The 23345-nt window shown below is 34.2% G+C and overlaps 11 protein-coding genes across 11 annotated transcripts; 6 read left to right on the top strand and 5 right to left on the bottom strand.

Annotated features, from left to right (window-relative positions):
* Positions 1 to 243: 243 nt before the first annotated feature.
* Positions 244 to 3360, bottom strand: tnpo (transportin; the record flags this gene model as incomplete). The annotated part of the gene is made up of 7 exons (XM_004358992.1): positions 244 to 1059; positions 1126 to 1255; positions 1324 to 1560; positions 1624 to 2348; positions 2423 to 2848; positions 2915 to 3181; positions 3256 to 3360. The coding sequence occupies 7 exons, from the start codon at positions 3358 to 3360 to the stop codon at positions 244 to 246; spliced, it is 2706 nt and encodes a 901-aa protein (XP_004359049.1).
* A 1072-nt stretch (positions 3361 to 4432) lies between these two features.
* On the top strand, positions 4433 to 4813 carry DFA_01073 (uncharacterized protein; the record flags this gene model as incomplete). The annotated part of the gene is made up of 2 exons (XM_004358991.1): positions 4433 to 4505; positions 4599 to 4813. 2 exons carry the CDS (start codon positions 4433 to 4435, stop codon positions 4811 to 4813), a joined length of 288 nt encoding a protein of 95 aa, XP_004359048.1.
* A 207-nt stretch (positions 4814 to 5020) lies between these two features.
* On the bottom strand, positions 5021 to 5935 carry mpdu1 (uncharacterized protein; the record flags this gene model as incomplete). Its single annotated transcript, XM_004358990.1, has 3 exons — positions 5021 to 5148; positions 5233 to 5615; positions 5730 to 5935. 3 exons carry the CDS (start codon positions 5933 to 5935, stop codon positions 5021 to 5023), a joined length of 717 nt encoding a protein of 238 aa, XP_004359047.1.
* Positions 5936 to 6919: 984 nt separating this feature from the next.
* Positions 6920 to 7331, top strand: DFA_01071 (uncharacterized protein; the record flags this gene model as incomplete). The annotated part of the gene is made up of 2 exons (XM_004358989.1): positions 6920 to 7201; positions 7317 to 7331. The coding sequence occupies 2 exons, from the start codon at positions 6920 to 6922 to the stop codon at positions 7329 to 7331; spliced, it is 297 nt and encodes a 98-aa protein (XP_004359046.1).
* A 505-nt stretch (positions 7332 to 7836) lies between these two features.
* On the top strand, positions 7837 to 8814 carry DFA_01070 (uncharacterized protein; the record flags this gene model as incomplete). Its single annotated transcript, XM_004358988.1, has 1 exon — positions 7837 to 8814. One exon carries the CDS (start codon positions 7837 to 7839, stop codon positions 8812 to 8814), a length of 978 nt encoding a protein of 325 aa, XP_004359045.1.
* A 766-nt stretch (positions 8815 to 9580) lies between these two features.
* DFA_01069 (esterase/lipase) lies at positions 9581 to 11595 on the top strand (the record flags this gene model as incomplete). The annotated part of the gene is made up of 2 exons (XM_004358987.1): positions 9581 to 9787; positions 9880 to 11595. 2 exons carry the CDS (start codon positions 9581 to 9583, stop codon positions 11593 to 11595), a joined length of 1923 nt encoding a protein of 640 aa, XP_004359044.1.
* Positions 11596 to 11884: 289 nt separating this feature from the next.
* DFA_01068 (major facilitator superfamily protein) lies at positions 11885 to 13787 on the bottom strand (the record flags this gene model as incomplete). The annotated part of the gene is made up of 3 exons (XM_004358986.1): positions 11885 to 12712; positions 12983 to 13338; positions 13406 to 13787. The coding sequence occupies 3 exons, from the start codon at positions 13785 to 13787 to the stop codon at positions 11885 to 11887; spliced, it is 1566 nt and encodes a 521-aa protein (XP_004359043.1).
* Positions 13788 to 13843: 56 nt separating this feature from the next.
* DFA_01067 (uncharacterized protein) lies at positions 13844 to 16770 on the bottom strand (the record flags this gene model as incomplete). The annotated part of the gene is made up of 4 exons (XM_004358985.1): positions 13844 to 13927; positions 14523 to 14803; positions 14889 to 14942; positions 16704 to 16770. The coding sequence occupies 4 exons, from the start codon at positions 16768 to 16770 to the stop codon at positions 13844 to 13846; spliced, it is 486 nt and encodes a 161-aa protein (XP_004359042.1).
* Positions 16771 to 17523: 753 nt separating this feature from the next.
* Positions 17524 to 17802, top strand: DFA_01066 (uncharacterized protein; the record flags this gene model as incomplete). The annotated part of the gene is made up of 1 exon (XM_004358984.1): positions 17524 to 17802. The coding sequence occupies one exon, from the start codon at positions 17524 to 17526 to the stop codon at positions 17800 to 17802; it is 279 nt and encodes a 92-aa protein (XP_004359041.1).
* A 452-nt stretch (positions 17803 to 18254) lies between these two features.
* DFA_01065 (uncharacterized protein) lies at positions 18255 to 18515 on the top strand (the record flags this gene model as incomplete). Its single annotated transcript, XM_004358983.1, has 1 exon — positions 18255 to 18515. One exon carries the CDS (start codon positions 18255 to 18257, stop codon positions 18513 to 18515), a length of 261 nt encoding a protein of 86 aa, XP_004359040.1.
* Positions 18516 to 18972: 457 nt separating this feature from the next.
* On the bottom strand, positions 18973 to 23183 carry DFA_01064 (uncharacterized protein; the record flags this gene model as incomplete). The annotated part of the gene is made up of 6 exons (XM_004358982.1): positions 18973 to 19587; positions 19834 to 20042; positions 20126 to 20417; positions 20494 to 20807; positions 20969 to 22117; positions 22226 to 23183. 6 exons carry the CDS (start codon positions 23181 to 23183, stop codon positions 18973 to 18975), a joined length of 3537 nt encoding a protein of 1178 aa, XP_004359039.1.
* Positions 23184 to 23345: the final 162 nt, after the last annotated feature.

Below are 23345 nucleotides of genomic sequence, written 5' to 3'. Positions count from 1 at the left end.
TATTATTGTTGTTGGTGTTGTTGATTGTTGAAGAAGTTGTTGGGATTAGTATAAATAAAAAAAAGTTTAAACAAGGGTTTCCTCTTAAGAGACCCAAGAATTTTTTATGTGTTGTTGAATGTTGGTTGATTATTATTATTATTATTATTATTATTATTAATTGGTTGGATATTTTTTGTTGTTGTGGTTGGAGTTGGGGAGTCGTACTATTTATTATTATTATTAATTAGTTTTATCTTAATTTTAATTCTTTTTATCTTCAAGGTGATAACGTTGATTCAAAATGACTCTCAATTGGTCAGGGAATTGGCTGTAAAATTGTGGCCAATGGGGACCGATGTTTTCTTTAAAGATGTGAAGTATTTTTTGGAATGCATCGTTGAGATCTGGTTCGATTCTTTCACCCCAAGAGGCAATAGCATCGCAAATGTAAACCAATGATTTGAGAGCACCATTTGGATTGGCTAAAATGATCATCCACATGCCACGGAAAGCAGAGTCCTTTTCAGAGTCGTCCATCTTGCTACGCATGGCCATGCACCAGCATTGAATGTACTCGTCGATTCTGTCTGCACACTTTTCTGCATCAACCAAACCCAATCTTCCAATTGTAATGGCTGTGTTTTCGAGGATATTTTTGTTGTTTTTGGTATTTTTCATGATTGGGATCAAAGCTTGCAAGATGTTGGGGACGTATGGCTTGACAATGAGTGGCAATCTGATGGCAATCTCTCCGATGGCCCAACAGGCATTATTACATACTGGAATGCAGTCTGGGAAGAGGTTGTTCATGAGGATTGGGATATACTCTGTGATCTTGTTTTGGAAGTGAACAATACAGATCCTCGAGAGATCACCCAACAAGGCAAATGAACTTTGACGTACATCTGGCTCTCTACTCTTCATACACTCTAATAAAATCTCTGGAAGTTTGCTTGGTTCTACCAAACTTTCGATACTGGTACCAATACCTCCGGCTAAACCACTAATAAGATCCAATGAAGTTACCAAAAATTCTCTATCTGGTGCATCTATAGTTTCTGGTGATTGATCATAAAGCTAAAGTAAAAATAAAAAATGTAAGTATAAAGTTCTATAGAAATAAATCATATGATTGTCGCATACCATTTGATCAGTAATTGTTTTTTTTATAATGTTAATGGCTCTATTGTAGAAAATCAATAACAAGTCCTTGAGACCCATTCCAATAGCTGCACAAATTGGATTCAAACATTGTAGCAATGGTAATAATGCCCTATTTTTAAAAAAAAGAAAAAGAAGGTTAATGATTTTTCATAAACAATTAGTTGATTTTTGTCTTACTTATTATTATCTTCCAAAAGATTGAATCTTTCCAAAAGTGGCGGAATTAAAATTTGAACATATTCTGGTCTATTCAAATCTCTACCGACAACCTTGGCCAAAGTTGAAATGGCATCATATAAAATTAAAAGATTCTTTGCTTGATACTTTTTAAAGGCTTGAACAAAAGTGGTCAAGATATTTGGTAGGAATGGAGCTAAGCTTTGATCAGCATCTTCTTCAATGGTTGCAAATGCACTAAAAAAAAGATAATTTGATTAGATAAAAAATGAATTCATTTAAATCATTTGACTTTCATACCTGCAAGCAGCTTCTTGTACACGTTTGTTATTATCTAAAATTCTATGTAACAAATTAATAATCAAAGGTTGGAGGAGTTGTGGTCCACCTTCATTAACGATCCAACTACTGTATCTGCTGATAGCCCAACAAGTGATACTACGAACAAGTGGTTTTTCATCGTTGAGAGTGTTGATGAGATATGGAACGACATTGTGGAGATGTGGGGCCAATCCCTTGAGACAACCCTCGGCAATGGCGCCAAGTGCAAGAATCGAACTTTCTCTTACGATCCATTCGTTGCTAGCACTCATTTTTTGTTCGATGGTTGGAAGTGCAACCTTGAGGAATTCATCATTGTCAAAGATAAAAGAGAGAGTGTCCAATGCATAGGCTGAGCTCTTTCTGATCGACCATGATTCTTCTTCTCCCCAATCATCGTCATCATCGTCGTAATCCTCTTCAGGGTTTTCACCACCACTGTCACCGCCACCGCTACCACCAGCAGTGCCACCATGTACGTTGCTATTGGCAAAGAATGGTTTGATGTCTTGTGGTCTGTCTGGAACCGATGCATCCTCACCATGGTCGAGCATTTCATACTCTTCTGGAGAATAAACCATACAATTCAATAGCAATGGAACCAAAGTTGGCAAGTATTCTCTCAACAAAGGTCTGCAGTTTTGTGTTTGAGCAATTGATGTCCAAAATTCACAAGCCTCTAATGCAACTTCATCATCTTGATCCTAAATAAAATAGAGAAAGAGATTAATACCAATTGAAACTAATTGTTTGTTTCTACTTTTTCTTTTCTTCTTACTCTTGTAGCATGCAACATAAATTTGATAATATCATGAATATGTGGCATTAAAAAGTCCATTCTAATTTCAACCAAGGATACCAATGATCTGCAAACCTTTACACGAACGTCTGGAGATTCATCGCTTGTGAGTGAAAAGATACCTTGAAGGTATTTGTCCATGTTGATCAAGAGAGCACCTGGCATTCTTGGGATGAAAAAGTAGAGTGAGCTAATGGCCTTTCTACGAAACATTGGGTTTGGTGATGTAAAGAAACCCAACAATTTTGGAATCAATTGGTTGAGTGGTCTACCAATCTCTGAGCTATCCAATTGATCAGTGAAATCTTCACACAACAATGACAATGTATATAAAGCTCCCTCTACAACATGTGGATCTTGACTATCCAATCCTCCAATAAGATCTGGAAGTAAATTTTGCCATTCCTAAAAAAAAAAATTAAAAAAAAAGATTAGATCCTCTATTTTCTATCTATTTTCTTTTCTACTTACAGCAAATGAAGATTTACCAATTAGATTGGTGACAATGTTGGCAACAGTGTGACGAACATTTTGTTTGGGATCAGCCAAAACTGGAAGAACTTCACGCTTAATATAATCCTGAACTGCTCGTGGCATTGCTGGGAAATAAGATTTAATGTTTTGTTTCAACAATAAACCTGCACAATTACGAACATAATCCTCAAGCTGTGGTAGCTTTGCAAATATAAATGTCAAATAATTGTTATAATCTGGAATGCGATGAAAACCATTCAAATCCTAATAAACAAACAATATATGATTAGATTACAACTTTAAATCAAAGGTTATATGTTGTTGTTCTATCTTCTTACATTTCTAACTTTGTTTTGGTCCTCTTGATTTCCTGAATTTGTCTTTTGCAAGATGGCAACAAGTTGTCTCAATCCCTCTTCATTTGGAGCCCATTGATCACCCATTCTTTAATAATAGTAATAAAAATGTTAACAATTTTGATCTAAAAGTCTTCTTCTTCTTCTTCTTCTTCTTCTTTAGTTGGTCGTCTGCTGCTGTTGTTGTAGGTTGTATTGATAAAACTCTTGATCCTTTTTTCTTTTTAAATAACCTTACTCTTCCTACAATTATAAATCTACCCTTTTTAGATAGATAGATAAATGTATTAGGAAATGAATGTAGTGAAGGAATAGTAGAGAGAGAGAGTAGTGATTTGTGATATTAATAAACACAAAACTAGGGTTGATTAGGTGAGGTGTGTAGGGTTGATTGTTGAAAATACTGTGATGGTGAATATACAAAAAAAAAAAAAAAGAATGAATGAATGAATGAGGAACACAGGTGTTGTGCTCTTTGGTCATCTAGATTGATTGACAGGTGTTCTGCTACCCTAAATAGGTATTGTCTCAAAGAGAGACATTATCGTCATATCTACCAATACTAGAGAGTAACAATAAACCAACTACCAACTACCAACTACCACCATCGAATAAACAAACTCCTCATCATCTTTGATAGATTCAGTGTCGTCTTCCAAAATATGTAGTGCTGTATATGTCTGTCATGTGCCTGTTTGTTTGTTTGTTGTGAAGATGACCGCTACTGCAGCGCTGTGAACGTATGATATCATAATCGCATTTAAAATGTATCTCTATCTCTCACTCTCTTTGACCAAATGTGTTGTGTTGTTCTTTCTCTTTCTCCTCGTTGTTGTTGTTGTTGTTGTTGTTGTTGCAGTTGTTGTTGTTCTTACCTGTAATATCTAGTATACTCTGATGAAGTGTATATATATAACGATGGACGTGTCAAAGTAACTTTTTGTGAACAGAACAGAGCCTTTCTTGAACAAACTCCAAAACATAGAAAAAAAAATAAAAAGAGAAAACAAAAAAAAAAAAAAAACTACTCATCCCCGCTCTCGTTACTCGTCTTTTTATCAACTATAAACATTAAATATATTATCTATTTGTAAATACTACTCTACTCACAACCCCTTTGTACATACATCATCACATCCCTCATATCAAATATATAATAATGGCACAATCAGCACTTAAAGTTAATAAAGGAGCAAAGAAGGCTCCAAGAGTACCAAAGAGAGCTTCAAAAAGTTAGTAGTTTGAGTTTACAACAAGTAATCACGCGTGATTAACAGATTACACAGAAAACTGACACATACATTCATCTATCATTGTCATAATAGTTGGAATGCACAAGAAAATAGGAGCAAAAAAGGCACAATCTGAAATTACCAAAAGAAAGATTATGGTTTCAATGGAAACTGGTATCAAGAATAAGATTGAATCTGAAATGCAAATGAGAGTACAAAAGAATAATGGAAATATGTCTGTTCTCAAGATTGACAATAAGGCTGATGGTAAAAAGGGTCCAACTCCAAAACAAAAGAGAAATCATTAAAGCGGATAATAAAATATTTAATAATAATAAGTAATACCAATAATAATAATAATAATAGTAACAGAATGGATAACCATCTATACATTCCTTTAAAAATGTTATGATTTTCTATATTTTTTTGGTTTTAAAAAAAAAAGCTGGAAATAATAATAATAATAATAATTAATTACATTTCCATCCATTATTATTCTAATCCAAAAGGTGGTTTTAACGAATCTTCTTTTTGTTGTCAGAGGAAACAACCTTTCTGGTTGGTACCTTGTTGTTCCAGTAAAGTAAGAATTGAATAACAATGATGGTATTCAAAGTAGCTCCAGTCAAGAAACCAGCCAATACTAAAGTATTAATTTAAAAGAAAGAAAGTGTTATGGTTTGTTAGTTCCACATCAATATAAATATATATATTTCTGAATAATTACCAGAGAAATCATTAACCTCCTTGAGAGTAGTGAAAACACGAGCAAGACTACCACCCAAATTTAAGAAACTGGTGACAAAAGAGAGTTGACCTACACTCTTTAGTTTGTAGACGCTGACGATTTGTGGGATTTTAGAAAAGATAAAGATACCAATGTTGAGGTTTTGGAGGTTTTGTACGAGTTCCTTGTTGTGCAATTGAACAACAGCAACAACACTGATAATATAGACCAATACACCGATAAAGAAGACGGCATTGATCTTTTTAGCATAACTAAAGACCAAATAGACAATGATCAAGTTTTGAATCCAAATAAATACACTTTCACCATAGGTTGAGAATGGATATTGTAATAACCATCCTGCTAACATTGAAATGGTAAATCTATTAGGTAGTTGTATATAGTATAGTATAGTAGTATAAAAGAGAAATGAATGATGATCATATTAGTACAACCATTAGTTAACTATCTGTTTTATATGTTGTGATCGATCATACCCAACAGTTTCAACGACGATTGATAAACGAGAGATACCAGTTGGGTCCTTGCTTGATACAAGCTTTTGAATTTGTGGTACCTTGAGAATAAGAGAAAAGAATACGATGGCATAGCCGATGGCCTTGCTGATCAGTAATCCAATATCCCATTCTGGTCCCAAGTATGATCGAATGATACCGTTTGCTTGATCGATATAAATCTCCATTTTTGTTTCTATTTCTCTATCTAGATATAATGAAATGATATATATATATTAAATATAAATGTTGTATAAGAACATCTACTCAGGTTGAGACATCGAAGATATCTTGTTATTTAATTACATAAAAAAAATCAAAAAATTCATACAAAGGAAGAAATCACACCATCACAAAGTGACTCATCATACAACACACTTATAAGTCTGAATGGTTACCAACTCTAAGCAACTACTCCTCAGGAATACATAATATATTATGTCTTTGAAGAACAACATTTTCTCGAATAGTATAACCTCTGTCTCTGTCTCCCTCTTTCGCTATGTTGTATTCACTCTCTCTTACTCGTAGTGTGAGATAAGATTTTAGATCTATCTATCTATCTAACCTAATTATTTATAGATCTCTAGTCTACTCATTCGACGACGGCATTGTAATGGTGCTTTGACGAAATAGTAGTAGAATGGGGGGTGTGAATTGCTCCTCTCAACAATGCAAGCAATGCATGGTAGGTTGTTTTTTTGGGTTTACCTTCCCACGTTCTTCCTACCAAAGCGAGTTGGAATTTAGATTTGGGAAACCAGGTAGAAAGATGCTCTCTCAGTATACTGGTTTTTTTCGGTTGGCTGCTTTTGGGTTGGGTGATTCTTAAATGACACAATTGTTCATTTTGTAAATCATTATTCATTTATTCATTTATTTATCTATAAATATATACAAATAGGATTAATTATTTCTATCCTTATTTTATCTCTTTCAAGTTTTTTTTTTTTATTTAAATGATTTCATTCAACATCATTTCCTTTGGATCCGGTCACATTGCACTTTTATTCATTGGAGATTAATTTAATCAAATATTATATTGATAATTTGATTGATTGAAACAAACACCTTTAAAGGAAAAAGGAAAAGATAATATACATACTATCATCAAGCCAACCAACCAAACAAACAAATACCAACCAATACTCAAATACCAAAAAAAAACAAAAATGGAATTTTATGCCTCTTATGACTACAGCAACACCTCACGATCATCTTGCTGCCATGCCTGCAAGCGATCAATGCGTACTGCTCTCATCTCTAGAGATTTTGGAAACAAAAAGAAGGATTTTTGTTCAATGAAGTGTTATTCATCGACATCATCATCCTCCTCCTCTCCGTCTTTGCCATTGTCAAACAGCAAACCTCTGATATCAACAACAAGTCCTTTAAAAAATCAACGGAACTTTAATAATAATAACAACAGCAATAATAATAATAATATTATAACTGTTTGACAATTAGTCAAGAGAAAAAGACAATACAATAGAACACTGTAACTAATTTGGAATATTTTTATAGAAATAAAAATAAAAATAAATTATATAAAATTATTTTAATTATTAGACAAAAGACATATAAAATAGTTGGATCTAACTATTTTAATTATCGAATCCGAATCGCAAATAAATGAGTGAGGTGCGAATGATTTATAATTCTAACTTATTCTTTTTTTAAATTATTATTAATTGTCAATTTTTATCACTACCCCTAATCGACCAATGGAGATGGCTCCCCACCCCTCACTGACACAAAAGTATATAATTCCCACCACCCTTCCTTTTGGAAATAATAATAATTTTTTAATAGGATAGAGAAGAGTGGTTGTTTGTTTGTTTGTTTGCTTGATGCTACTGCAACACACATACATATATACCAACAAAACTCCTCAAAATTTGTTGTTGTTTTATTGATTAGTATTATTTATTTATTATTTGTTTAGACTCTCTCTATCTTTTTTACCAATATCTATATAAATTATATTTTAACATCGTTCAACTAGTAGTAGGATTATTTAAATCTTTAATTTAATTAGTAATATACATACATATAATATTCAATACAACAGAGATACATTATTATTATTATGACAGATATATCAAAAAAAAATAATAATAATCTTCCATTAAAGGAGGAAGAGGAAGAGGATGGTGGAAATGAAATTTCATTTGGAGAGATGAGTAGAGCTGATTTGATATCAACCATTAGAGAGATTAGAACAGAATATTTCGACCTCAAGGACAGATACAAAGGCATCAAAGGAAAGATTGGTGACAAGGAAAAGGATATCCAGTTCCAGAGAAAATTGTTGACCGAGCGCGAGGACTTGTTGTTGCAGCTGCAGTGGGAGGAGAACCAAGACATCAACTACCTCCAACAGGTCGGTGCGACCGACGACGACAGCAAGGCACGCCAGGTCAAGATGAAGGCACTGCTCGACCAGATGCGTGTCATGGAGCAGGGTATTTTCGATCGCGACTACAAGATCAAGCAGTTGGAAAAGACCATCGAGAACATCACGCTCAAGCAGATCGACCGTCCCACCGGCAGTCTTGCAGTCGTTGTAGATGGTGCCACCTCTAATCCACAACTACTCCAACAAAAGATGGACGAAGAGAATCCACTAGGACGTTCTCATCTGATTGATCCATCCATCATCACATTGGAAGGCAAGGTTTTAGAGACAGAGATCAAGAGAAGTATCTCAGAGTATCCATTGCCACCGCTCAAGATACCAACTCCTCAACTTGGAAAGATCGTACCGGTCGAAGAAACATACTCTACCGCTACCATTTCGTCACCAGCACCTGCCACCATTTCATCGGCCAGTTCTACACCCGCCACAACACCATCTCTTTGGAGAGGTATTTCTTCATGGTTTAGCACTCCAATTCAATCAAATGGTACTATAACCATTCCTCTTGATCCAAATTCTACTGATGATAACAATACAACCAGCAACAACAATAACAACATTATTATTAATACTACATCTGCTACTACAGTAACATCTGATGCTTCTTCATCCACTTCTTCATCTTCCATTTCTTCATCAAACTCTTAAAAATTAAATAATAATAATAATGACACATCTTTTTATGTATCTTTTACTACAAAACAAACCAAACCTCCTCCTCCTTACTACCATCATCCACCATCAAACAAAACAAATAAAATCTATTTTAAAAATCAAAACAGAACTCTCTCGAAAAGGCGATTGATGGCCTCCTTATTTTATTTCCCGATTTTTTTGAATATAATTTTCGGTGCCGTTTTCAGTGTGTGGAACCAACTGCCCTGTTGTGATGTTAACCTCGCGAGCTCAAAGAGTATTCTTACTCTTTTTATGATATTAGTAATACTTTTCTTGTTTTTGTGACCTCATGATGAAAGGAGGCTTCCTTCTCCATCATCATAAACACACATCATAAATAAGATAGTTATATTTTTTCTTCTTCTTATTATTTATTTTATTTATTCTCTATTCTCTTGTTTTGTTGTTGTTATCATTTATTATTGGTTTCAATCGAATTCAAAACACCCACCCCCACTTACACTAGTATAACACACACACCAACACTATTGACTATAGACGACACTTTGCAATATTACCCACACACTACACTCATTACACTTCAATCTTTAAATAAGTACTTCTTGATTTATATATTTTTTTTAAATACTGTTGTTGTTTAAAACAAAAAGAAGAGTTATTTTTTTTCTCTTTTCTCCTCACAACCAACAAACAAAATATAATATAATCAATTGTTATTTATTACCAAATGAAGATTTGAAATTAATAATTCCAGAAAAGAAAGAAATAGAGAAAAATGAACAAAGGAGTAGAGGGAAATCAAATCCAACATGGTGAAGAAGAGTACTCTTATATCAGTGCTGGTGGAGGAGTAATCATTACATTGGCCATTGTTTTAATACAGTATCTCTCGATTATCATCTATTTGATGATGTGTATATTTATGTCTATAGCCACTTATATGGGTTGTCATCGTGGTCCATTTGGAAAACATCCACATATTGTAAGTAATCAAACTAAAAGTCAATCAATATAATATAATATAATATTTATTATTTACCATCTTTTTACTTTTTTTATTTTTTATTTAATTAGATAAGATTTGGATTTTTACCAGGATTATTGGGATCAGAATTATGTTTACATTTAATAATATTGGTTGGATCAGTATCATTATTACTTTGGAAATTTAATTTATTTATTTATTTTATTCCAAGGGTTGGATTATTGGCACTTTATCTTCCAAGTAGTTTCTTCCTTTTGATAACTTATTTTTCCGGATTCAAAACTAGAAAAGTTGCTCAAAATGTATTAAATACTTTTTGTGGTACTACTTCTTCCTCTTCATCTCCATCTTTATCATCATCTGCATCATCATTGGACATTAAAAAAAAATATGAATATCAACCATCAAACAAATTATCCGCAGTCATCCACATTATTCGAAGTGCTCAAAGAGAGGCATTTTCACTGGTAGAGTCGTTCCTTTTACAATTTAGAAAACACAAGAAAAAAGACGAGGATCATTCAAGTCACGTCCCCAATCCAAATCCATGGTCCATTTCATTTTGGCTCAAGATGTTGATTCCACTACCCCATCCACATTATCCCAACGTTAGTCGTATCCGTCATATTCCATATGGTGAAGAAGCCTACCAAAAGGTTGATGTCTACTTTCACAATACCTTCCCAACCAACAGACCTATTCTTGTACATATTCATGGTGGCGGTTGGAGAGAGGGAGGAGGTAAGAGAAACACTTGCAGTCTGCCACTCATCTACCAAATGGCCAACCAAAAGTGGATAGTTTTCTCGGTTGGCTACCGTCTTGCACCAAACCATCGTTTCCCAACCCACATCAACGACGTCAAGAGAGCCATCACATGGGTGCGTGAAAATGCCGTTCACTATGGAGGTGACATTGACTGTATGTTTCTTGCTGGCGGTAGTGCAGGTGGTCACTTGGCGACTCTAGTTGCCTTGACCGATGGAATTGAATTTAAAGATTTTAAATCTTCAATCCCTTCCAAACCAATGTCTCCCGACCTATTCAACTTTGGTCCAGATGGAGCTGATCTCCCCTCCTCGACAGAGACTACTACTGACCAACAACCAAAACCTCTAGAGGAAGAGTTGGAAGAAAATATAAATATCAATATGAATAGTTTAAATATGGAAGCAAAGACCAAGAAACAGTATCCACCATTTAGAGGATGTGTTTCATTGTATGGTGTATATGATTTTACTAATCGACACAATCAGTGGCCATTTGATTTGGTTACTTATTTGGGCATGATGATTATGCGTAATACCTATGACCAAGAACCACACATCTATTCCATGGGCTCGCCATACGACCAAGTCAAAGAGACCTCCAACACACCATTCTTTTTTATTCATGGTGATATGGATGAATTGGTTCCAATCGAAGAGTCAATACACTTGATGAACAAAATGAAGCAAGTCGTCAACAAACCAAACATCACTTGGATGGAAGTACCCGGTGGTCACCATGCCTTTGATCTCGTCTTTAGTCCTCGTACCATATTTGCAGTTCATGGAGTCTATAGATTCCTAAACAAACTTTATCGTCAACATGTTTCCGACAAACTTTTGGAAAGAAGACAATCCAAACAACGTTCAAAATTATCTGACAACAATAGTAATAATAATGGTCTGCACATCAACAGTATCAACAATAGTAATATTACAACAAATATTTTACCAACTTTAAATTTAAATTCACCAATTGTTTCAAGTCATTTCGAACCACCAATACCACTTCCAATTCCAATTTTGACAAAACAATAAAAAACACAAAAAGTATAATAATAATAATAATATTATTATTACGTATATTTTAAGTTAGCTAATGAATTATCTCTTATTGCTTTAAAAAGATAATTGGAACTAAATAATTATATATTTCAATATGTCTATAATTATTTTTTTTTATTATCACTTGTGTATGTTGTTGATTGATAAAAAGGTATCAAGTTATTTTTTTACATATGTTGTTATTATTATTATCGATTGTTGTTGTTGGTTGTTGGTATCCATATATCTGTGTGTTTTAGTTTGATTGATTGTGTATTTTTTTTTAAAGATTCATAATTGCTGCTGGTTTTTCTTTTTCCATTTCTTTTGTTGTTAAATTTATGATATCAGAATCTAGACTATTTGATAGACTCTTGTTACCCTGAGTACTAATATCGCTAGTACTATAGTTTTTGACCAACTGATCAGTTGTCAAAGAAGATGATGGGAGTGTTAGGTCTTCGGCAGATGAAGAGGGAGGTATTGGTGTCATTTCGATATCCTCTTGCATTTCAATGCCCATGGTTTCCTTGACGAAAAAGTAGGTGAGGACCATACCAGAAAGTGCCAAGCCAGCACACACGATGAGCGTGTTGCCAAGACCATAGGCTTCGAAAAAGGGAGAGATGGCAGCTCCACCAACGACAGCTCCAATTTTGCCGCAGGCAGCCGAGAATCCGTGGCAGGTGGCTCTGATGCGAGTGGGGAACGACTCGGACGGCAGCACAAAGGTGGTGGTGTTGGGACCGGCGTTGGAAAAGAAAAAGGTCAGTCCGTAGAGGATGATAAAGAGCCATTTGATCTTGACGATCCACTGAAAGGTGATTCCCATGATGAGGTAGGTTAGGCCAAGACAAAAGAAACCAGCGAGCTGCAGCGTTCGACGTCCGATACGGTCGATCAGGAAGACGCCGACAAAGTAGCCGGGCAGACCTAAAAGTGCAAGGTAGATAGAGATGGTGACAGTGTTGAGAATCTTGTCGTAGGGTGTGGCCGCATTGTCAAAGTTGAGGACCGACACGATGGTGGCGTTGAACAGACCGTTGGCATAAAAGGTAATGTCAAAGATGAACCAGCCGCCTGCAGTACCGACCAACGTGCGCCAGTGATACTTGATAATATACGCAAATACCTGACGTTTGGAAAGATGCTCGCGATACTGCTTTTGTTTGGCAAACGAATCAGTCTCTTTCATTTTAATTCTAAAGTAGATCATGATCAATCCAGGGACACCTCCAAATCCAACAGCTACACGCCACACAATGTCCAAGTGGTTGGGTCCGCATATATGGAGCAGTGCAATGACGACGAGCGGCGACAGGATGATACCGACACCCTGCATTGAAAAGACCGATGCCACTTGTGCACCTCTCTTCTTTACATCTTCGCAAGTCTCACTCGAGATGGTGGCAGACAAGGGATACTCGCCGCCAATGCCAAAGCCCAAGAGTGCTCTCCAGAGGGCCAGCATGATGAAAATATTAAAACCGTCGCTTACATTAAACGACAGGATCGATCCAAATGCACCGACAATGATAAAGGACAAGGTGATGATAAACCCTGTTCGACGTCCCACACGGTCGGCCACAAACCCAAACACCAACTGTCCAGTCACTGCTCCCCAAAGTGCAGCCGTAGACACTACCGATTTCGAACTCTTGAAATCTCCATACAATGTTTCAAGTATAACAATCACCAAATTAATTACAAATAGATCATATGCATCACATAGAAATCCTAAACAAAAAAGAAAATAATAAATAATTAGTAATATTTCTTTAGTCTATTTAGTTTGTTTACATACCAGTTCCAGCAACCAATGTTCTTTGAACTCTAGTTAGAAATGAAATCTGTTTTTGAAAGAATGATGATGACGATGATGAATGTGAATCGGAAATAATAGGTGAAGATAATAATGAATCGTGGTTTGTTAGTTTGACGTATGAATTGCCTTTGTGTTGTTTAGAGTGGTGTGATGATGATGATGATGTAATAGAGGATATGTTGAGAGGTGATAAAGGTGCACCACTAATGTCACCATTGTTGTTGTCTTGATCCCCTTCCTCTGTCAATGAATAGGTGAGTGTCACAGATGGAGTATTTAAATTAATGTCTGTAATGACATCGTCGTCATGTTCCTCACTTCTTGTCAATAATGATTTTTCATTATCCTCTTCATTATTCATTTTTTTTTGGTGAAGATAAATATATAACTATAATTGATTGATTGATTGTTATATCTTTATCTATCAATCTTTAACTGTATGATTATTATATTAATATTATTATTATTATCCCAATTATCATCCACCATTGGTTTAAATATCTTTGATAGAAGTTATATATATATATTAAAGAAATAAATAATGATTATTTATATATAAATAAACAATGAATGATGTTGATGTGATGGATGACTACAATTATTATTTAATATTGCATTGTATATTTATATTTGTCTACTTTTATAAATAAGTCGTGAGTTGAGTGGGTGAAGGGGGTGTATGAAGAGTGTGTTTCGACGAATGGATTAATATTTGTTTGTAACACTGGACAAGACAATGAGAGCAAGAGAGGGACTGGGGATATCAAAAGCTGTTAATAAATATTTAAAACATAAAATAGGTTGATCAAATAAATATTTAAAGTGGGAAGCGTTAGGTCATGTCTCTGGTCAAAAGGGTCATGCTTATTGTCTTTGACCCCCCTGGCTTATATTCCAACCACCCCCGGTTTTAGAAAGACACAAATTTGCGGGAATATGAGAAACCATTTTTTTTAAATTAATTATTTTACAAAGATGACGATTCTCGATTCCCGATACTATCAGAAAACGACACTTCTGAAAGTCCACTTTACTAAAAACACAAAAATGTGAAGAGCAAAGACCTAAAGACGAAGAGGTCTTACTTAAAACTTACTTTGACAACAGGATATTGAGAGGTAATATCAGTAGGACTTGGATCAGAGATAATATTATGACGGTCTGACTTTGTACTTAGGGTAGCCACCGAAGTATCTTCATTGATCGAACTTTCAGAAGGTGTCGTACAACTACAGCTTCCATCTAGTGGTATGGTATATGGTGTATCTACTTCTTCTTCTTCTTCCTTTAGAATCATCATTGGATCAGATACCCTAGGTGACAATACTCCATCTTCACATATTGATTTCAATTTTGAATGTTGTTTAATATTTACTCCTAGGAAGTTTATATTTTAGAATTAATATTAATGTCTTTGGATGGGTATGGAAAAATATATATATATATTTTTTAAAATATTTACCATCATATTTTATAACATTAAAATTATTATTTTTATGGAAATTAATTGATCCATCTGTATTTATATTTTGTTCGAGGTGGTTGTATTCTTTAGGAGTGCATGGTTGCTCCACTATTTCAATTAGGTCGGTTTTCATGATTGTGTGTTTTTTTTAGAGAGGGACTCTTTGGTTCGGGATATATTCTTTTTAAAAAGAATAGGAAGAGAAAGGAGTTGGTAGGGTAGGTGTTTTGGAAAGGTGGAAGGATTGTTCCAATATTGTTTGTATTTCACACACAAACAATAATGAAGAAAAAAAAAAAAAGAGAATCGATTTTTGTTTTTTTTTTTTTATGGAAATGGGAGAGTTGTCCTAGTTTAATATATACGGAAAAGATATTTTAAAAAATGTTATTCCACTAGGTCTATAAATTGAAAAACATTATTAAAGACTAATTGGATAGGTTGGTGATGGCGGTTTGGATATATATATGTTGACGACAGCACACTTTTATATATATACTTATTTCCTATATTCTCTTTCTTCTTCTTCTTCTTCTCTCTAGTTTGTCTAGACTTTTAAAACACAACAACTATACAACCAACGACAATGACTTTAGCACTACATGCAGTATATGGAAGTGTGCTATTTAAACCATGATAATTATTGGCAACACTGGATAACACTACATCTAATGACCTATCATTGAATAAAAAATATCTATCCTATCTATCTATCTTCACCATCCCCCCTCCCCATCCCCACACCCAACATCACGATTGTCAAAATTAAATTAATTTCAAACACCTGTGTTTGACTGGGTGGGTAGAAAGAAACAAGTAATCTCGTTCAGTCGATCGCCAACATTCAACAATGGTGTAGTAGTTAAATTTAATTCTTGTCGACACTGTAGATGTAGTAAGTATCATCGACAGAAAATGATACTGATACATGTCAGTGAGGGTTGAGGATACTAGTTTTCATTTTATCTATTGTGGGTCAGAAAATCTAAGAAAATGAATCCAATGGATAGTACTTTACAAAAACAATTGGAATGAATCAAAAATAGAATAGATTAGTATATATAAATATGAGTTGGAGGGTATGGGTAATTATATTTTGATATTATTTTTATTCCAACATTTTCTAATTTTTTTTTGTTTTGGATAGATTGCATCATCATCATCAATTCGTATATGATAATAATAATAATTATTGGTTTGAAAAAAGACAATTCTATGGAATGTCAGTTATTATTATTATTATTATTGTCCAACTATTACTATAGATTAGCTATCTCATAAAATGGAATAGTTGGTTGCCATTAATCAAAATTGATTTATTTCTTTCTATTGTTCATGTAGAACGGGAGTTACAAAATCCAAAAAGCAATTGGTTTATAAATAAAGAATAAATTAATATCTCTTCGCCATATTGATCAATTGAAAATATCCCTAAAAACAAAAAAATAAACAATTAAAAAAAATTAATAGTATGGTTGGAGAATGAATGGATCTATTTATCTATCTAGATATACATGATTATCACAGACACACATATAATAAACACACACCACTATTAATATTTTCTTGAATAAATTTAAACAACAATGTAGAGAATAAAATCTAAATAAATATTCTGTGAAGGAATCTCTAAAATTTTACTCAACACACACACCGTTGTTTAAAATTATTCACACCTTTTAATTGGTGAATCGGGACAACACACACACATATATATATAATGGATGCGGGATAGAGGATATATGTATATTTTTAAAAATATGATTTTGTAGATCTTTTATCAAAAACACCCAACCAATAAATATTTCATACTGTATCCATTCGATAGCTGGCTGTTGGTTTGATTAGAGAAACCCAGAGTAGAGTGGATATGTTTCATTATTATTATTATTATATTGTTTGTTGCTATTGCTGACATGTCATTTGTTTTTAAAATGATGATGATGGATTAATAATATTATTAAAATTGGTGTAAAATGGCTTAAAATGTGAATGTGGGAAAACGATCAAAGGTGATGGACAAATCATTTGTTCGTTATGCGCAATCCAATCCAATCCAATCCAATCCAATCCACTCTACCCACCACGATACACAGTAGTTGGTGATCACAATCAATCACCAATAAGATTTGGATTAGATTTTACAATTTACACCTTTATCATTGATTCATATGCATTTGTATAATGGTTAAGCATTGTATACTAGTGACTTGACAAGAGTGTACACAAGCAAGTTGGTCGATGCCAGATAAATGATATGTCACATGTCACATGTCACAGTTGTTGCTGCTGTATGATTGATTTCATTGAATCGAAAAAGAGAGAAGGAAAAAAAAAAAAAGAGTAGGTAGTGAAATAGTAGGAAGAGTGGTGGATAGCGGATGAATCAACCAACCATTTACCGTCACAATCATACCACCCGTTAATTTACAAAGTGTGATGGCGATGGTGAAGAAGAGCACCAAACAAAGAATCTTCCAAAACACCAGCCAGCCAGCACTCGTTTTCCACAACAATTGTTAATTACCTATAAATACCAAACTATTTTAATGTTAATTGTCATCAATCACAATATTAAAAAGCTTTAATATCTACATTATTTTCCTATTCTCTAAAAAATATTCTTACTAAAATGAACAAATTCTTTGTATTTGCCTTGGTCGTCTTGTTTGTCGCCACCATTTCATATGCCAACTGTACCAGTACCGGTCCATCTTCTTCGTGGGCTACCACCACTGGTGTCCCAACTCCACCACCACCTCCAAGAACTACTGCCCAAGTATCAAACAGCGTCAATGCCCAAATCACCGGTGGTAATGGAATTGCCAAAGTAGACACTGAACATGATATCCAAACCCAAACCGAAGATTATGCAACTCACCTCAACACCAAGTCAACTACTAAGCTTTAAAAGTAGTAATAGTAGTAGTCTTGCTTGGCTGTTGTATAAGGTTATGTTTATCAAAATATATCCATCCAGCCACCAACGACAAATTTATATTTATATATGTATTCAAAATAATTGTTGTATCCATAATAATAATAATACTTTCCAAACCAAAATTAAATAAATTCCCAAATTTGTGTAATCTTTGCTTCAAATAATAGTCTTTTAATATATACACATATATGATTTATCTTGGTATATCATATTCCAAACTAATAAAACAAAAGGAGAGAGAGAGTGATTATAATAATTGGAATTCAATCTATTAAAACAAATAAAGGTAAGTTTTTAAACTTGTTGGTTGATTAGATTGATTCTCTCTCCTCTCTCTATAAAAATACGTACGAAACATATATATGTGTTTTCATTTGTTATTTACTAAATCTTTATAAAGATTCTAATATTCAATAATAATAATGCACAATAAGATTATAATCTTTGTCTTTGTATTCTTCTTTTTGGTATTGGCGATGATGACTACCAATCATCATAACCATTATGTATTGGGTAATACTTTAAATGTGGAAGGTGATAATGATGGTACTACTTCTACCACTACTACAACTACATCATCACCTTTGTATTATGACAATGTCTCCAAAAAAGTTGAACAAAGAGCATCTCTAGATAGAGCACGTGCTCATATTCGTGGTGGTCATCAAAGAAGAGGTCACTAGATTAATCTAAATAAATAAACATGTCTATATTTATATCTATATAATTTCAACAACAAAATAAACTATTGAATAGAGAGACAAAACTCAAATATTTAATTATTTTTAAATACTTTTGAGTTTGTGTCGACTCGACACTCTCTGCACCCACCTTTGACAAGAAAGTTATTTTACATTTATAGTTCTTTGGTTCTTTTCTAAGGAGCATAAGGTTATAATGACGGTAACTGAATGACTTTGTGCTATCATTAGAAATATATATTTAATAATTTTTGAACTGTCTCTTTCACTACTTTTGATTAGAGACAGAACCCCAACCCACCCAAACTTTAAATTAAATGAAAATATAATTATACTTGAGAAAAATGAACAATACAATGAATATAGATATCTATCTATAGATATCTATCTATAGATATCTATACATATGTATGATATATATTCTATATGTATGGGTCGATTATGATTGTTGTTGTTTATTTTCAGAAGCTAAAACTAAAGCAAAATGAACACCTAATGAGAGATCGGTGATATGGTGGTCAGATGGGAATGTATAGAGTTTTGGTTGATCGGTGATGGTGGAGAAGAATGAACCTTGGAGTTCACGATCAAGTTGGAATGAACGACTCGGCCAGAGAAGGACGGAACGTGTGGATGGGTTGTCAATGCCTTCGAGGATGACACCAGTGTGCGTGAAACTGGTAGCAACCTTGACGACACGTTTATCGGCAAATTCTTTCATTTCAATGCGCTTGGCATGCGTGTCGACGGTATTCCAAGCGTACAACTCTCCTTGGTTGGTGACTGCAAGCGAGAGGTTGTCACCAGCAGCGATTTGTACAATCTGGGATGACTCAAGGAACCCAGTAATCTCGACGACACGACTCTTGAGCGCGGCAAAGTTGGGTAGTGACGCCAAGGCGTTGTCAGAGAGTGATTGTGGTGTGTAGTGGATATGATCCTTTTTGCTCGATGCAATGGCACCGCACCCCCATTGATAGACACGTCCGCGTCGATCTAATGCGACCGAGTGGAATGGACCGCTGGTGATTGTGGCAATATCGAGGTCGTAGAGCTGCTCTGAGAATGTTGGGATTGGCACAAACGGTTGGTTGTCAGCCATGGCGAGCTGACCGTCGTCGGCCTTGCCACACGACAATACCTTACCCTTACTCGTTAAAAAGTGTGAGTGGTACAACCCACCCGACGACACTTGCACAATATCATACATTGACAACGACGGTACCACCGACGGCATCTGCACATTGTATATCGTGCCAATACCCATCTGACCGTACAAGTTATTGCCCCATGTAAACACCTGTGTCGATCCATCCATCTCACGTGTCACAGCAAAGTTGTGCCATCCACCCAACCCAACATCGATCACCTTGTTTCGTGGGAACGATGGCTTTCTAACTGAATGTGGAATATTCTCAACCACACTTGGTAATATCGATGTCAATGTACCATCCTTGTGTCCAATTTGGAATTGTGCATTTGATCCCCATGTTAACAAATCACTTGTATCTAAAATAAATAAAAGTAGTAGTAGTATAGTTGATTAATATTCATCATTGTCATTGTAACTTTTGTTTGATCAATATAAGTACTTGTCAAGATGGCAGAATGTGAAATAGAGGAACGAAGTGATTTGATAGATTCCTTTGTTAATGTTTCCATAAATATAAATTGTTCTTCTGATACGCAATCACCCAATCCCAATTGACCTTGTGTATTGGTTCCAATTGAATAGACAGCAGTTGGTTTAAAGTTTTGTTGATCTTGCATTTGTTGTTCCAATTGTTCTGGTGATTGAGAGATGGGTGATGAACTGATAAATGATGGTAATCCCAATGTTGCTGATCTATCCATTCCAAGTGGTGGTTTACTCCATTTAAATCCCTTTGTTGATCAACAATGATGATGAATGTTAGTCAAGTTGTTCTATTCTGTCATGTCATTGTGTAATATTACATACCAATTTTGCTTTATCTACATTCAAACCACCCTTTAATGACTTTAATTGTTGGTGTTGTAATTCTCTTATCTTGAGTAACTCTTGTCTCTCTTGTTGAAACTTTTCTTGATCTTGTTTCTCTTTGATTTGACTATCCTCTCTTTTCATTCTTTCAAACAACTTCTTTACAAATGATGAATATGATCTTCCATTACTACAACTACTACTACTACCACCAGTCGTGGTTGTAGACAATATAGATGTAGATGTGCTCAACAACAACCTTTGTTGAAGTTGATTTGTTCCTAATCTATACATCTCTCTTCTCTTCAATACTAAAAATCAAATGTAAAATGATCAAGCAGATAAATTAAATTAAAAAACGACAATGAAATATATATTTATTTTAATTCTTTATTTTGTATTTAATTAATATTAATTAATACAATACTAGTATGTACAGCAGTGTAGAGATTATTTATTTATTTATTATTACTCAAGAATGGAGGTTGATTTCTTTTAAAATGAAGATAGAGTGGTTCATAAGAAGAAGAAGAATAATCAGATTGATGAATATTCTTTTGGAGGGTTGTTGTTGTTGTTGTTATTGTTGGTCTTTTTCTTTGGGTTATAAAACCTCCAATAAGGGATGGTTTATCAATTATCAATACATTAGAGTTGTCCAATCTTCTAATATCCAATAGAGCAGATACTTTATTAAAAACCAAAACTGTCAACTCTTGAACATTGGTTTGATTGATCACTTGGTCTAATCTAATACTGAATTTGTCACTTGGAGAAGCAAATGAAAACTTCCACTTTAATTGTTTGATATTCGGACCAAGTATCGATATCGTAGTATTGTTTGCCGGCGTTCTATTTTTGTTAGCATCATCCACATGTATACAATCTAATAAAGAAATACTTGGAGTTTCCACACCACTACTACTATTACTATTATTATTATTATTAAAGAAATTGGGAGCTAGAATTGATAATGATGTAGTTGATTGTGGAAGTAGTTTTGTATTGATATGATCAGAAGTATTTGGAAAATATTTTAGTTTCTCTAATAGACTAGGAAATATAAATGGGACGCCTGTATAACGGTCTAAATGCAAGTGATATCCTTTCCAAGTCAATTGTTTGATGGTATCTGGGAGTTTGAAAGATTGTACTACCGCTTCTGATGGTCGTTGATTGAATTTAAGAGCCAACTTGACTACAGATGGTGGTATTAAACCAGTGTATCGGTACTTGTGACTCATAGTCATGTCAAGACTGGTTACACCGTGTGGGATATAACTTTGGTCAGAGTGGTCGAGATGTGAAACCATACCTTGGATTTCAAGATGTTTCAAAAATGGTAGAACAACAATGGACGGTCCGTTTGTCAGTGTTGGGATTTGTTGTGATTGTTTAATGAATTTCATATATGTATCCGTTGAAACAACGAGATGTGATAGAGTATTTGGTATGAAATTAATAGTAGAGTACCGAAGCAACTGTAAATGTTTGAGTGTTGATATTGACTGTGAAAGGACAATGTGACTCTTTGCATCCATAATGAGTGTTTCAAGAGATACTAGTGGTTCGAGATCCAAGCAAAGAATTCTGATTTCATAATAACGGATTTGGAGATAGACTAATGAAACTAGTGGTCGGAAAAAGTCAGGCTGAAGAGCACTTATCGATAAAAGTGTGATGGATGTTAAACTGGTCGGCAGCGATCCTTTGGGGATACTCTTGATACCCTCCAACTTGAGAGTAGTAAGCGACAAGAGTGCGAGGAAATTGAATGTCCACTGCTGTTGGTAGGGACCAAATGGTAAAAGTACAAATGTTTTTAGACCCAGTGGTAGTTGTATAGTGTTGTTGGATTCGATCCGCGCTATCAACAACCTCAACGTCTCTATATGGTTACCCAAGAATATCTTTTCACAGTTGATAGCTCTACAAGAAAGTACTAGATCTTTGACCGATGGTGGTATGTACCCGAATGGATGATTGACTGGTTTTGATGGATTACGAATCAACAATACTCTTGGAGTAGATGGTAACTTTGTTATGTGAGTGTCACTAATATCATTATTGTCATTTAGAAGAAGAACAATCTTTTCAATAGACGACAATGACGAAGAGGAGGAAGAGGATTGGTTGGTTTCTTCTTTTTCTTCTTCTTTTTGGTCGATATTGAATCGATGATTATTATTATTTGTTTCCAAAACATAAAAGTTTACTAATCCATTTGCTTGAACATGTTTAGTGTTGTATGTATTATCACTAGTGACAATCATCATTTGATTTGACAATGCATTTGCAAATATATGTTTGAATGATGGTAAACATGACGATGATGATAACCGATCAAGTAGATATTCATTCAAACAATCTTTTGCATTAATATAACCAATATCTTTGAACCGAATATTCTTGTGTTGTCTGATCGAGTAATACAACCTCTTACAAGTCAACAAAAAGCATATCAAATCTACATTATCATCTATCTTTTCAATGATATTCAATAGTATTAGATTAGATAACTTCTTTACTTTTATATTATTATTATTATTATTATTATTATTTTGTTGTTGTTGTTGTTGTTGTTCTATTCTAAATGGTCTGTTGGTGGTTGAGGGTCGCTTCAAGAAGAATACAGTGACAGCTATTGCTATAGTAATAGAGAATAGTACAACAGATATATATGACATTATTCATATTTATATATCTATCAAACTTGGTTTGTACAATGAACTTGGAAAACTACTTTCTCCCGTATGTGTATTTTTTTTTCTTTCCTTTTTTTTTAAAATGATTTATATTTTAAATATTATTATTATATAAAGTAATTACTTCTTTATAACAACTAAGAT

The sequence above is a fragment of the Cavenderia fasciculata genome (genome assembly GCF_000203815.1).
Source record: "Cavenderia fasciculata unplaced genomic scaffold Scf_Dfasci-F-a-25c12.r2-5, whole genome shotgun sequence".
Lineage (NCBI taxonomy): Eukaryota > Evosea > Eumycetozoa > Acytosteliales > Cavenderiaceae > Cavenderia > Cavenderia fasciculata.
Note: the sequence above shows the minus strand (reverse complement) of the source record. Positions and strands in the feature narration are given on the sequence as shown.